The sequence below is a fragment of the Danio rerio genome, chromosome 23 (genome assembly GCF_052040795.2).
Source record: "Danio rerio strain M-AB ecotype USA chromosome 23, GRCz13ab, whole genome shotgun sequence".
In the NCBI taxonomy this organism is placed as follows: Eukaryota; Metazoa; Chordata; class Actinopteri; order Cypriniformes; family Danionidae; genus Danio; species Danio rerio.
In genome coordinates, this window is record NC_141043.1 from 5,947,947 (window position 1) to 5,963,465 (window position 15,519).

General features: G+C 35.2%; 1 protein-coding gene and 2 long non-coding RNA genes across 13 annotated transcripts in view; 1 reads left to right on the forward strand and 2 right to left on the reverse strand.

Annotated features, from left to right (window-relative positions):
• The window catches only part of nav1a (neuron navigator 1a), a 274,565-nt gene that overhangs the window by 30,208 nt on the left and 228,838 nt on the right, over positions 1 to 15,519 (forward strand). For all 11 annotated transcript variants that reach the window (XR_015523120.1, XR_015523118.1, XR_015523121.1 and 8 more), the window contains exon 3: positions 3,120 to 3,208. Coding sequence is in view for 8 of the 11 variants with exons in the window: in XM_087306507.1 (XP_087162633.1) it covers positions 3,120 to 3,208 (89 nt within the window). In the remaining 3 variants the exon portion in view is untranslated. The remainder of the gene's footprint in view (positions 1 to 3,119; positions 3,209 to 15,519) is intronic.
• Positions 5,814 to 15,509, reverse strand: LOC147838149 (uncharacterized). Its single transcript, XR_015523183.1, has 2 exons — positions 13,781 to 15,509; positions 5,814 to 6,478 (listed from the first exon to the last, which is right to left on the reverse strand). It is a non-coding gene; the product is annotated as an uncharacterized LOC147838149 (long non-coding RNA).
• LOC147838150 (uncharacterized) lies at positions 6,927 to 13,590 on the reverse strand. The gene is made up of 5 exons (XR_015523169.1): positions 13,182 to 13,590; positions 12,968 to 13,068; positions 12,544 to 12,613; positions 11,950 to 12,051; positions 6,927 to 7,395 (listed from the first exon to the last, which is right to left on the reverse strand). It is a non-coding gene; the product is annotated as an uncharacterized LOC147838150 (long non-coding RNA).

Genomic DNA, 15,519 nt, shown 5'->3' on the forward strand with positions numbered 1-15,519 from the left:
GCGCATAACATGCATGTTCCATCCCAGCGCCAACTGAAATCGAAGGCGTTGAGAATAAAACAGCATGCCGTGGACAAAACAAACACCAGGACGATGGCGCACATCTTGAGCACACCCGGACCCTACATGCCCATGTCAAGCGAGAGCATGCATTGCTCAAGTCTGACCTAGATGGCGCTCATACAAAGACAAAGACAGACAATGACAGGAAATGATTGCTTGACACAAGAAAACTTAAGGCGAGCACAACACACTAGACAAGACAGGACTAGTGTCTGGACTCTGCCACCACAAACAAGAATTAACAAGACTGAAGTGGCAGAATCCTGACAGAAACTCAACACAGAGAAAAATTTAAAACCCCACTGCCTACTAGCACTTCAGAAGTGTTATATTAGAGAACACAGAAGTATAAATGCTCTAAATGGCGTTAATTGCTTGCAAAGTATGCGGCATATGGCAAGGCAATCTCTCAATGCAACAGTATAAATCAGACTTTAAGAGTCAAGTCCTTCTAGGTTTTGCTCCAACCTTAATGAGGCATGGCTGTCTAAAATATTTAAACAATCCTAAAAGGCATGAGTTTTATTTTTGGGTGTGTGTGAATTAAGGATGAAGCTGAATTACAGGAATGGAATTGACAGTTCCTGTTTAAGGGATACAGCAGTTAATGCCAGCTCCTGGGAAAATGGAAGCTATTTGTGTTTTATTTACACTCAAAAGATACATTTTAGAACTTTAGGGTTGTAATATGTTCTACCTGTTGTAGTTTCTGACCTTGCAAGGGTGCAAAGTACAGGGATGTTCCAATAAGTTCCAATAAGTTTGGAAATACACTCTTGGAAATAAAGGTACGAGAGCTGTCACTGGGGTGGTACCTTTTTAAAAGGTACACATTTGTACTTGAAGGGTCCGTATTGATACCTCAGAAGTATATATTAGTACCTACAATTTTTGAAAGAAACACTTTTGTACTTTTTAAACTACTAATGTGTACCCTTGAGGGATTAATATGGAACTTTTAGGTACAAATTTGTACCTTTGGAAAAGGCACCACCCCAGTGACAGCTTGCGTACCTTTATTTATGAGAGTGTACCACCGAAATAGGGGTGTCCAGTCCCTTTTCTAGAGATCTAAGTGGCTTCAACCATAATCAAACCAGCTAATCATAATGTTCAGGAACTATTGATGAATACAGGCAAGTGTCTTGGAGCTGGGATAAACACAGTAGATCTCAATGAGCAGGACTGGGCACCCCCAATCAAATTGTTCTGCAAGTTGACTTTTAAACCTGAATAAGTAAATTTGACAGTGTAGCCAGAAGTAATGCCCACTAATCTCATCTGTGCTAGACCTCGGAATTACTAAACTTGACTAGTTATTAAATCGACGCAGTGGCGCAGTGGGTAGCATGTTCGCCTCACAGCAAGAAGGTTGCTGGATCGCTGGTTCGATCCTTGCCTCAGTTGGCGTTTCTATGTGGAGTTTGCATGTTCTCCCTGCGTTCATGTGGGTTTCCTCCGGGTACTCCGGTTTCCCCCATGCACAGTCCAAAGACATGCGGTACAGGTGAATTGAGTAGGCTAAATTGTCCGTAGTGTATGAGTGTGTGTGTGTGTGGATGTTTCCCAGAGATGGGTTGCGGCTGGAAGGGCATCTGCTGCATAAAAAAAAAACTTCCTGGATAAGTTGGCAGTTCATTCCGCTGTGGCGACGCCGGATTAATAATAAAGGGACTAAGCCGACAAGAAAATGAATGAATGACTAGTTATAAACTTAGTATAGATACATCAAGACCATTCGATGTGCGCTAGGATTATTTTACGTTCATATTAGGTGAGGATTTTTCATTTACCAAGCTAGTGTGCAATAAATTGAATAACGTCTTCCTTGGACTGTTCACTTATCGTATTACATGGTTTGTTACTATTGTAGTGATTGAATTGTGCTGCTGCATAATTTATCATCCCTCTATCTGTCCTTGTGTCTATATATGCCCAGCTCACTCTTTTTAGCCTCACTCTCAGTCTTTTTTTTCTCGTTTCGTCTAGTTTTGACAAGTATGACAGTCCATCACTTACGCTGACAGATTAGCCTCCTTTTCCACTGGTAATCTTTCCAGTGGCGAATCAGTCATGCGGTTTAAGTTTCTGTCCCGCTCTCAGAGACGGTGTCACACTTGCCCTCTGAATGCCTGCGGGGAATTGGGACACAGTAGATGCTTAAAAAAGCTTCTCCTGCCAGCATGAACACCCTCTGAATTATCTGCTCTAATGACTCAGTGCTGTGGACACCCGGTGGGCACAGGATACACTGGCATCAAGGCGACTGCCATGTTACTGTAACTGAATATAAACCAGGCGTTACAGTGAAAAAGCACCTAACTGAAAGTAACACTAAATGTTGCAAATTTTCAGATTGTTATTACTAGTTTGGTAATGGTTAACATGAATAAACTATAATCAATATAGGCTCATTCTGAAAACGTAGCCCTATATACATTTCTGGAGATCGCAAAGTATGTAGCCAGAAGTACGTATGTCTGCATTTCGTCTTTAAAATGAACGCTACAGGGTGGTATGACGCCGTTCCTTTTCGTGCTTACCAGCTGAAGGCTTACTGTATGGAGGCTTACCAGTTTGGCCTGCTGTCGGTTGGGCTTAGGGAGGTGGGTGGTTGGGTCAATCGGTGCTTTTGAAAACACTATTGGTTGGGTTTATGGAAGGAGGAAGGTGGGTTAGTCGATCAGTCAGTCATTCAGTCAGTCAGTTAATAGCGGCCTCTGGTGGATTTACGCCTGTATTGCACTCGTGACAGAAATTTGAATTCTCAAAAAGCATACACAGCAGCTCCTGGTGGATTCACGAAAACAAAAACGGCAAAAAAGTGTAGCTCCTGGGACGTATTTGGTGCTCTCCAGATATGTACATAGCAGTACGTGTTCAGAATATGCCTGGGTTGATTTTAATTATGAAATGACTGATTTTCTAGGTTGATGTTTTATGAAATGTTTGCTACATATTTTCAACAAGCTAAGTTGATTTTTGCTTATGATGCTCTTGGAAAGAACAGACACAGTGTCTAATGTTTTTAATTGTTTTCATTATGTTCAATAAAGGCTTCAGATTCAGGAAGACATATCTGTGGATGATTTCAGCGACTGCTCCTCTGATTCAATTGAAGTCTGCTGTGATGACCTCAATACTGGTGAGTTCTTTGCATGTTTCTTTAATATTTTTTGTAGTAGCTTTGTTTAATCTATTATGCGTTGTTCACTTGTATTTAGAGTCACAAAGTTCATTTGAATGTGAGGTGTAAATGCTGTATATTTTAGATATGGCCAATATGCTGGCTGTAACTAATACGTTTTTTTTTACAAAGATACTCTTCTTTTTTAGAAGAGAATAAGATCTTTGTTCACATATGCAGTATGTTTTATTGTTAGGTGTCGCTAGCAAGATTTTCTAAGCATGAAAGACATTTTGGGACTTACTTATCTTCTTGACCTCCGCCTGCAATAAAACCAAGATCGAGGTAGAACTGATGATATTTCTGTGTGGCTCCTTTTTAGATTTGGTCTGATGTGAAGATGTATCAGAAGTCTGTGACACCTTTAGTTTAGGAACTTTTCCATTTTCAGACTTCAGATTCAGACTGTTTGAGCTCATGTGTTTTAACTTAAATGATTCGTTTGAAAAACAGAATCATCTCTAAAGAGTCGTTTGCTCGTTATCATACTAGTTTTGATCCACCTTAACATAAATATAGCTGCAGCTAAGTGACGTTGCGTCCCACCTTTCCTCACTGTGCGACCCAGTAGGGGGTCACGACCATAGACTGTAAAATATATGGACGTAGTGTCCGTGACGTCACCCATAGGTTTCTGAAGAGCGCAAAAGAAGCCACAAGTAGGCGCGGCCAACCGTCGCCATTTTGGACGCGCGTCATCACACCCACAGCGGGATACCAAACAAGGGCAAAGAGGCGGAGAGTGAGCGGAGTTAACAGCCACCGCTGGCATTTTGCTTGGACCTGGTTCAGACACACTTGACTTTGGGAGAACGCCTTTATCACCTGTGACTCGTTTGTATTCTGACCACTTGGTCGTATGCTATATCAATAAAGTGTTTAGTCTTTTAAAAACACTGCTGTAATACACAGAGCCACTAAACATTGTTCTCATGACGTTTTTTAACAGGAGGAAAACGCGAACTACTTCCAAACACTTCAGATATAGTCTGTGTTAGTTAATGTATGACTATTGATGAAATCCAGCATACTACTGTATGACAACGCTTCAGATGACTGTTCTAAAGCCTACAGCTAATCAATCTGTCAGATTCTGGAGTGCATTACAGCTCTAAATATAAATATAAACGATAAATGATCTTAAATAAAACAAATACATGTATAGAGATGGTTTACAAGTATATAACTTTACTCACATGGGAAACGGAGGCCATGTGAATGGTTTGTGAGCACAATTAAGTGCACTCAGCATGCCATGCTAATCTGCAGGATTCAGCTGAGGTGACGTGATGGCGACCAACGAGACCTAGCTGTCAATCAAGTGGCCACGCCCTTAATTATGCAAACTTAATATAACTTAATATAAAGGAAACGGATGAGTTATAAAAAAATTCACCCCCTCACAGTTGTCATGAAGGGTAATATTAGCTGTATTAACTTTAAGCTGTATTAGCTGTATTAATCTTTTTTTGTACCAGGCTGTAAACATCTTTTTTTCTGCTGTAAAGTTGGCCATTCTAACAGTGGGCTCAATTGAAATTTGCTCTGTTTTGGAGCCAGGAGCGGCCAGGACTAGCGGGATTTCGGATGAATTGCAGTTTTAGTTACTTCCGTATTGGCTTCCTTTTTTTTTTTTTTTTTTTTTTTTAAATTTTTATTGAATGCTTGAAAAACAATAACAACAAATGTCATGAATCAAACAGCAACAATCCAGGGGTTTTTAGTCATTTAGTCCAAGATAAGTGCCAAGTCCTTAATCAAAGTCCTCGTACGTATTGCTTTTAAGTTGGTTGATCCTTCAATACACTCAAAATACATTTTCATTTCAATTTTAAATTTAGGGAAAAAAGGTTTACACTTGCAAAACTTGCTCTTGTGAATATGAAATTTGGCCAACAAAAAAACAAGGTTCATGAAATAGGTATTATTTTCCTTTTCACAATCATGGAAACCAAAGATAACATTCTTATATGTAAATTCAAAATCTGCCTTCACATAAACTTTTATAAAATCAAGAACATCACACCAAAATGACATTGAATGAGGGCAAGTCCAAAATAAATGAACAGACGTCTCAGGATTCACTAAGCAAAATGAACAGTTGGTGTTAATATCATTCTTAAGTCTTTTAAGATTACACTTGTCTGGATAGCATCTATGAATCAGTTTAAAGGTAACTTCTCTTATTTTGTTTGTTATAAAAAATTTGTGGGGTAATGTCCAAACTTTCTTCCAGGAAATATCATTCACAAAACCATTCCAATATGACATTACATAAGGCACAGTAACAAAATCTTCCTGAAACAGGGCTCTTATTTTCTTATTGCATTTTGATTTAGATAAAGAAAGGTAGTTTTTACCAATAAATGTTTTCCAAAGGTCCGCTGAATGAAAAGTAATTGGAAATGAAAGTCCTTTAAAAAGCATAAAAACACCTTGTGGAATAGCATCAGCAACACCGTATTGGCTTCCTGAGGGAGAGTGGGAGGTTGCCGCTTGGTCACGACCCACAGTTTGAAAACCCCTGCTATATACAATGTATATCAAGGTCTTAAAATGTAATTAAAAGCATGTATGACAAATATATTCACAAAATACAGAAAATATGTTTTACAGTGTATTCACAAATTAAAGATATATTTAAAATATATATTCTGTAAAACATTTTTTTGATTTAGTAGTTATTTTAGAATTTAGGTCAAGGGTAAATTAGTTGTGCTATATACTGTGCATTGAGTTGGGTTGCCTTCAAACTTAAATGTAACATTACTGACATTACTGTTTGCACTGAAATCACTTAAAAACTGTTTTAATTGTATGCATGGACACTTATAATACATAATAACTGGAAAAAAAGTTTAATTAAATGTGTTTTAATGTTTTTACACACAGACACACACAAAATAGTGTTTAAACACTATTATGTGGGATATTGGAATATTATTCCTATGGAAAGTTGAGGTCAGAGAGCATCAAATCTGTTCTTCCATCTACTTTCTGGCCTAATTCTCCATCTCCGAGTGTCTTGTTGCCTGTGGCAGTGGGTGCATTGCATAGTTAGAGAAAGCAGGCGAAGAGCGCAATGTCTGCAGGGTTTCCAGTCTGTAAAGACAGAGAGAGAGAGAGAGAGAGTGAATCCAGCAGTCACAAAGACATCTAATGCACACACTGGCCCAGTTTGACCCTCTCTCATACAGAAATTATGCCAACTACAGTAGTCCACCCCCACTGTAAAAAATTTCCTTGTAAAAAAACGGTAATCTACTGGCAGCTGTGGTTGCCATTATCATACTGTAAAAATATGGTGCCCTACCGTTTTTTAAATTACCAGCATGATACTGTTTTTGTTAGCAACAGTATTCTACTGTTGTGGAACTGTAAAAATACAGTGTCCTACCGTTTTAAATTAACAGCATGATACTGTTTTTTTAGCCACAGTAATCTACTGTTATGGAACTGTAAAAATACAGTGCCCTACCATTTTAAATTAACAGCATGATACTGTTTTGTAAGATACAGCATACCACTGTTATTCTAATGTAAAAATACAGTGCCCTACCTTTTTTACATTTTATCTACAGCATGCATCTGTTATTTAGAAGCATAAAGCTGTTAAATTACAATCCATATTTAACCATATTATTTCAGATTAAAATGATTCAAAAAGAGAAATAAATCCAAGTTATATTTCACATTTTTTATTTTCAAACAACACAAAATAAAATCTGCATTGTGTTTGTGAAAATATTAAGCCAAAGAACAGGCAAAAATTGTAAGTTCTCCAGAAATGTTAAGATCGTATTCAGCATTGTACAACAAGAAGCAACTTACCGAATGTCATAGAAAAAATTAATAAATAGCCACTTTACAATTTAGTCTTGGATATAAAATATAAAAATATATAGCCCCAAAATGAGCTTCAGCAAATAAAGAAAAAAAGGCCTCTGTGTTGCAAAAGTAGGGGGTTCAAGCTAGCTGCATTTTAAATAAAGTCCCATTCAAAGTCCATTAGTTTCTTTAAAAGGTTTGAAACCTTGGGGTTTACAGTCATGGTCTTCTTCTGAACTGTCTTGCCAGTTTTTTTTGACGTCACATTTCCTCTCACAGCCTTGGTTCCCCTCTCTGGATTTATGCCAGCAAAGCATCTGAATAATAAGAATAAAAGATTTTCTGTGAACAAGGTATTTAAAACTGTATGAATTACAAAAATAAATAAACTATCTGCAAAAGTGATTTTCTGTTCTGAAAGAAAATTTTAGTGAAAAAGCACATGCATTTTTGCAGCACTAAAATGGTTTTCCCTGAAAAAAGGTTATTATTATATGATGAAGATTAAAGACATGAAAAGGGCATTCAAATGTTAAAATGTTTGATTTTTGAACAACACCAGTGACGTGTGTGTACATAGTTAAAGTCCCTATTTGCTATATGTACAGTTGAAGTCAGAATTATCAGCCCTTTTTTTTAATTATTTATTTTCATTATTTTTCTAATGATGTTTAACAGAGCAAGGAAATGCTCACAGTATCTGATAATATTTTTTTTTCAGGAAAAAAGTCTTGTTTTATTTTGACTAGAATAAAAATAATTTTAATTTTTTTAAATATTGATTTTAAGGTTAAAATTACTAGCCCCTTTAAGCTATATAATGTTTAGATAGTCTATAGAACAAACCATTGCTATATAATGACTTGCCTGATTACCCTAATCAGCCTAGTTAACCTAATTAACCTAGTTAAGCCTTTAAATGTCACTTTAAGCTGTATAGAAGTGTCTTGAAGTATATCTCGTCAAATATCATTTACTGTCATTATGACAGAGAAAATAAATCAGTTATTAGAGATGAGTTATTAAAACTATTTTGTTTAGAAATGTGTAGAAGAAATTCTCTCCGTTAAACAGAAATTGGGGAAAAAAATAAACAGGGGGCAAATAATTCAGACTTCAACTGTATATAATATAATTTTTTTTTTTCCCCCAATTTCTGTTTAACAAAGAGAAGATTTGTTCAACATTTCTGAACATACTAGTTTTAATAACTAATTTGTAAAAACTAATAACTGATTTCTTTTATCTTTTCCATGATGACAGTAGATAATAATTGCCTATATTTTCTTAAAATACTAGTGTTTAGCTTAAGGTGACATATAAACGCCTAACTAGGTTAATTAGGTTAATTAAAGTCATTGTATAACGATGGTTTGTTCTGTAAACAATCAAAAATATGTATTGCTTTAGGGAACTAATAATATTGACCTTAATATGTTTTAAAAAAAAATAAAACCTACTTTTATTCTAGCTAAAAATCTGAAAAAAAAATTCTCCACAAGAAATAATATTATCAGAAATTCTGTGAAATATTCTTTGCTCTGTTAAACATAAATATGTAAATATTGAAAAAAGAAAAAAAAAATCAAGGAGGCTAATAATTTTGACCACCCACGCACGCACGCACGCACGCACGCACGCACGCACGCACGCACACACACACACACACACCACATATAGTGTTCAGCATAAATGAACAGCCCCTTTAAAAAATTTATATTTCTATCAATTCCTCAGTGAATATAGACAAATATATATTGGTGCATTTAAACAAAACAGTTTTATTAAACAGAGTAATATTTTTTTCCTGTTTATTATTAAAGTTGTATTTATTTTTTTTCATCAAAATATTCAAAATATTCACTGCCGTGTACTAAGTTTATTAGCTCCAATTTTGGCTTTGACTAATCTAATGTTTATGCACAAATATATAATTGTAAAGCATTCTATTCAAAATATTAATCTGAAGGACAGAGTTTTTAGAGGTCATGTTTAAAAAGGCTATTCTGCTCACAAAGGCTGCATTTATTTGATCAAAAATAAAGTAAAAATGCTGAATTTTAAAGTGTTACTACTAGGGATGTAACAGTATCAGAATTTCACTGTACGATAATACCTCGGTATGAATGGTATACTTATTGAATAATTTACAAGAAAAATAAAACTAATGAAAAGACTCGAAAAAAGTGCCAAAAGTGTTTATTTACCTTAGCACTGAACATATCAATGACATACAAATTAGCCATCTATCTGTAAGTTTCGAAAGAAGAAATTCAATTTTTAAATTTTAATAACAAAAAACTATTAAACTATATATATATATATATATATATATATATATATATATATATATATATATATATATATATATATATATATATATATATATAAAAAGTTTCAATTTAGTATTGTTGAAAACTCATCACATTCAACATTTAATCACTCACTCACTTAGATAGAGATGGGTTTTTTAAAGAAATGATCATATAACTATAATCTGGTAAAAGCTGGGATCTCTAGGCATGTTCCCTGCAACAGAAAAAAAACCCTCTCATTTGGGACTGAGGTTTCTGGGACAGAGAGATATGATTAAGCCAAGGTTGACAGCAGTGGGTAACGTTGTGCATTGTCTTTCCACAACTTGAGAGGACAAGCCATGAGTGAGATAGAGGTCTCTTTACGGTACAAGTCAATGTCTGCATCAATCTAACAAGTGTGCTGTGTTCTGCAGTCCCCATGACTGTTGTTAGTCGTATTCCCCGACTTATATTTCACAACAGTCTGGCAGTGCCTGCATATTGTTTTTGTCTTTGTCTGTCACCTTTTCTCCTTTCTTGTATCTTTTTAGAGAGAAACCGAAATGCTTTCACACATCCGATTTGAAACCCACTTTAGGTTCGATCATTTCCAGCTCTTTTTCTTCCCCGCTACTAGCACCACACTCCATTTCCGCATTACTGGATCTGTAGCGACAACAGACTGCAAAGGATGATGGCCACGCCTAGGCTGATGGGAATTGTAGTTCCCGCTACCTCCCGTTCACTTCATTTGCCTAAGCAAACTTTTCTCAGAAAAATAGTTTTATTGAGTCATGCGCCTACGGTAATATTGAAAAAAATTACTATTGCGGTATGACGGTATTTACAATATTGTTACATCCCTAGTTACTACACAATTTAAATAATTCAAATTTTTCAATTTTTATTTTTTTTCTTATTGAACGTAGTTTCACATTTAATTTAGTGTCTCATGATCCTTAAGAAATCATTATATTATTGGTACAAAACCCCTAATATTGATTCTTATAATGATCAGTGCTAAAAAAAAGCTTCAAAGTATTTTGGAAACTGATACATTCTTTTACGATTGTTTGATAAAAAAAAATAAGTAAATTTTTTAAAAATCTTTTTTGCATTATAAAAAATTTATTTATTTTTATTCATTCCTTCATTCATTTTATTTTTGGCTTTTTCCCTTTATTAATCTGGGGTCGGAATGAACCGCCAACTTATCCATCATATGTCTTACGCAGCGGATGCCCTTCCAGCTGCAACCCATCACTGGGAAACACCCATACACTCTCATTCACACTCATACACGACAATTTTAGCTTACCCAATTCACCTGTATCGCATGTCTTTGGACTGTGGGAAAACCGGAGCACCCGGAGGAAGCCCACGCGAACACAAGGAGAACATGCAAACTCCACACGGAAATGCTGACCCAGTCGAGGCTTGAACCAGCAACCTTCTTGCTGTGAGGTGACAGCACTACCTACCTAGCCACCGCATTGTCTAATTTACTTTCATGCTTGAACAATTTAGTTTGATGAGTAAAAGTAATTAATTTTCAATGGTACTTTGAAATAGTATTGTATAATGTGTACTGACGTGGTGGCGCAGTAGGTAGTGCTGTCACCTCACAGCAAGAAGGTCACTGGTTCGAGACTTGGCTAGGTCAGTTGACGTTTCTGTGCGGAGTTTGCATGTTCTCCCCGTGTTCGCGTGGGTTTCTTCCTGGTGCTCTGGTTTCCCCCACAAGTCTAAAGATGTGGTACAGGTGAATTGGGTAGGCTATATTGTTCGTAGTGTATGTGTGTGAATAGGTGTGTATGGATGTTTCCCAGAGATGGGTTGCAGCTGGAAGGGCATCCACTGCATAAAACATGTGCTGGATAAGTTGGCGGTTCATTAAGCTGTGGCAACCCTGGAATAATAAAGGGACTAAGCCGAAAAGAAAATGAATGAATAATGTGTATTGTATTGTTTCACAAAGTTATGACAACAACAATAAATGTTTATTCTTAGCAGATGGTTATATTAAGCACCATGAGAATTATGTGACACTGAGGACTAGTATTTTTAATGATGATCAAAATTTAACTTTAAAACACAAGAATCACATTTTAAACTAAATACAATAAAATACCAGTACATGATTTAATTAGTTTATGATAAATATATACTATTTAACTGATATTTCCCTATATCACAGTTTTTGCTGTATTTGTCCTTGTTTCTATTACAGTATTGTTTAGCCTTTGTGAGCACAAGAAGCTTATTATACGACATATATATATATATATATATATATATATATATATATATATATATATATATATATATATATATATATATATATATATATATATATAAAACGTGTGTGTGTGTGTGTGTGTATATATATATATATATATATATATATATATATATATATATATATATATATATATATATATTTCTGATTCCAAACTTTTCACTTGTAGTGTATACACACAAACACACATGTGACAAGTTCGACAGAACAATATTCTATTCCATGAAGTCCTCATGCTAAATTAAACAAAAAATATGTAAGTGCAAACATATTACCTTTGAAGGAATTCCAGTGTGCATGCTCACCCTCACAGATTACTCTGCCTTCCATGCTGATCACCCATTGTTTTATCCACTGGCCCAAAGTATCATCTGAACCTTTAATAAATTGTTTGATTAAAGTATTATTTAGAAATTATTCTGGAGATTAATTCTGTGATTTATCATTTGTTTTGAAAGGCTTGGTGTAGAAAGGGCCATGATAAAATTATGCAAGACGTGATAAAGCCATACAATATAATTTTTCAAAGTTAAAATAAATATTTAAATAATTATAATAAGCAACTACATGAAATCAAACCAGGTAATCTGAGATTCAAAGATAATGAAAGGTGACAGAATGTCTTAAGCATGTGTTAAAACATTGACAATAGTATGTCAATAGTAACACTAAAGGATAACTAGGCTTCTAAAAGGCAAGTTTATTTCTTTGGGTATCAGATCAAAACAAATACATACATTTCTAACTAAATGAGACTTTGCTTTAATGAATTAAAAATGAATGAATCTATTTCATCAAATACAAACCAGCAAAGTCTATAGTGGGACACAAATTAGATTTTTTCCCTATCTTAATCACAAAATACTTACCAGGCAGAATCAAATGAGGAGTCACAGGCAGGTTACCCATCTTTTCAAGATTAGCAGTGGTGGCAGACATCTATTGGTCAAAAATGAATTGTAAAGAATTTTCATTATAATAGCAGTTACTCCTTACTCACATCATCAAAAAGATTAAAAGCTCTGCCACTTTAGGTAACATTACCAAGCATAAAATCTGATCGTAACTCTAGTCAATTTCTATATAAACCAACTGCAATAACGTAAAAATAACAAAGGTCTCACTCAATCTTAAAATGTTATTTTTAGAAGCACCGGAGTTGCAAATGAAAAGGTGTATCTGTAATAAAATGGACCAAATATGCAAGTTACACATGTAACCACATGGAAAAAAAAAAGATTCTGTACAATCTTCACTCAAAGTTCATGTAAAATCTAGGTTTAACATTCTTACCTGTGTGTGATGTGAAAATGAGTCCTCCAGCTATCGTTAGCTTGCTAAATTAGGCTAAAGTTACCCCCTTTCTCTTCTCAAGACATTCACACGGTCGGATCCTGCAATTAAATAAACAGGTGCTTTGGTTATGTGTTGATTGGATGTTTATGGCATGATATTTAAATTTAATAAGTAATTTAAAGATAGTACGTTTACAGATATAGCTTCTTACCTCGTCGAAAATATCCAAATTATCCAATTATCCTTTTTTGTAAGTACCTTGGAGTTTCAAACAGAGGCACGCAGTTCAAATCTGTCATAAAATGCAGGGCAATGTTCCAGTTCATGTAACCACAAATTATAACGTTCAAAATTTGCACTGTTCCTAAAAGTTCAGGTAAAATATCCATCCAGGCTCCAGGAGATGTGAGGACTAACGTTACCGAGTCCTTATGCTAATCTTGCTTTTCAAATTCACACAGTCAAATCATTGTTGCAGTTGTGTGTTTATTGGATGTTTACATGTGATTTAAAAAAATAACAGGTACTTTACAGATAGTTAGTCACATTTGGAGCTGCAAACTTACCTCATGTAGATAATCCGTAGATGTAGATAATCCAAAATGGCGTCTTGTGTACACAGAAAAAAATATGGTATAAAACCGTTAAATTACAGTGCCCTTACTGTTGTTGCTCAACCACTCAAACTGAAGTGAGCAAGTCTTCCCATGATGCATTGTAAAAAATGGCAACTTGCTGTTTTTACATTAAAACAGTATTTTGCTGTTTATTTTCATCGTAAATTTACAGGAATTTTTTACAGTGCCCAACTGCAGATGAAGAGTTCAGTCCTTTTACATTTTACCCTAATAAATAGAAAGGTTACAAACAGGGCTTGCTGCCTGGTGCTATTAAAGAACATTTTAAAGCTCCACAGGCTATATTTTGCTTGCTCAAGCAAGTGTTACTTTTACGCAGAAAGTCCTGGCGAAACACCTTTGTAATCATATGCTGTTGCTATACAGATACATTTACATTTAGTCATTTACACTTTTGTCTAAAGCAACTAACAATTGAGAAGGCATTCAGCAATTTAACAAGAAGAAGCAATACATACAAGGAGTGCTTATTATACAAAGGAACTGTCAGTGCTCCGAGAATTAAGTGCTAGAGTAAGGGGGAGAGATAGAGAATTTCTACATGTGGTTTATCTAGCCCACTCACCTGTATGAAGCACACTTCATAAACGCAGTTTTTTTTTATGATTATTCTTTTTTTATTCCTGCATATTTGCTGTATATCTACTGTACAAACCTGCAAACAGTTTAAAATAATTAATACTCGCCAAATGCAAGTCAAATTTGCCACTGAAGAGTAAATTAAAATACAGCAGTGTTGCTGTCTAGCTTTTAATAATTCATTCATTCATTTTCTTTTCGGCTTAGTCCCTTTATTAATCTGGGGTCGCCACAGCGGAATGAACCGCTAACTTATCCAGCACATGTTTTACGCAGAGGATGCCCATACACACTCATTCACACACATACACTGTGAAAACACTGTGAAAACTGATGAAAACAAAAACTGCAAAAATAAATAAATAAATAAACGTAGCTCCTGGGACGTATTTGGCGCTCTCCAGAAATGTATGCAACGCTTTCTGAATGAGCCTGGGTTGCAAGATGAAGGGATTGTGCAGAACCCAACATTTTTGCAGTGTGATCTAGAAACCACCCTTATAAAAAACTTTTCTTATCGTTAATGTTGAAAAATATTACACTTTTCATTGGAACTACAATTTTATTTATATGTTTCATTTTTAAAGAAACCTCACTCTGACAATAGTCGTCTACGAGATTTTGTGCATTAATATAAAATGTTGTAAAAAAACAAACAAATTTGCTATGTGTGTTGCATTATAAGAGCACTATTTTTTATAGTTAACTCCTAACACAAAGCAGGCCTGGATTGGCTAATCAGGAGGACCAGGAGAATTCCCTATGGGCCGGTCCGTTTTTTTGGCCGCTAGGGCTGGTGTCTCTAGCTGCTTGCACTCTCAGCAGTCACACTTTTTTCATTTATTTATTTATTTGACTATAGCCTCACTTTTTTATTCATTATTTGATCGCAGTTCCGCTCTTTTTATTTTCTCGCAGCCACGTGAGAAAAATGCAGCCTGCAGGTTAATGATGACGTAACTATTATTCAACCCCAAACAGCAGCACCCTAATGAATATAAGAATTCGAATAATTAATATTTATGAATATCACACCTGCTCAATGAAAATCAGATGAATAACTACATTAATAATCTGACATAACTTGATCAGAAATCTAAAAAGGGCAGAGAAAAAAAAAAGATTCCAAACACACTAGCCTAACAGTGTCATTGTGGTCCAGTGGTCAGCATGTTGCGTTATGATGCTGCTGACTTGAGTTCAAACCTCACCTCAGTTATTTATTTTATTTTATTTATTTTTAGTGTTAAGACATATAATACTGTTTGGGTTACTTATGTAGGTGTTCATATTTGATTTAGATTTTTTGTGTGACCACTGTTAAAAAAAGGA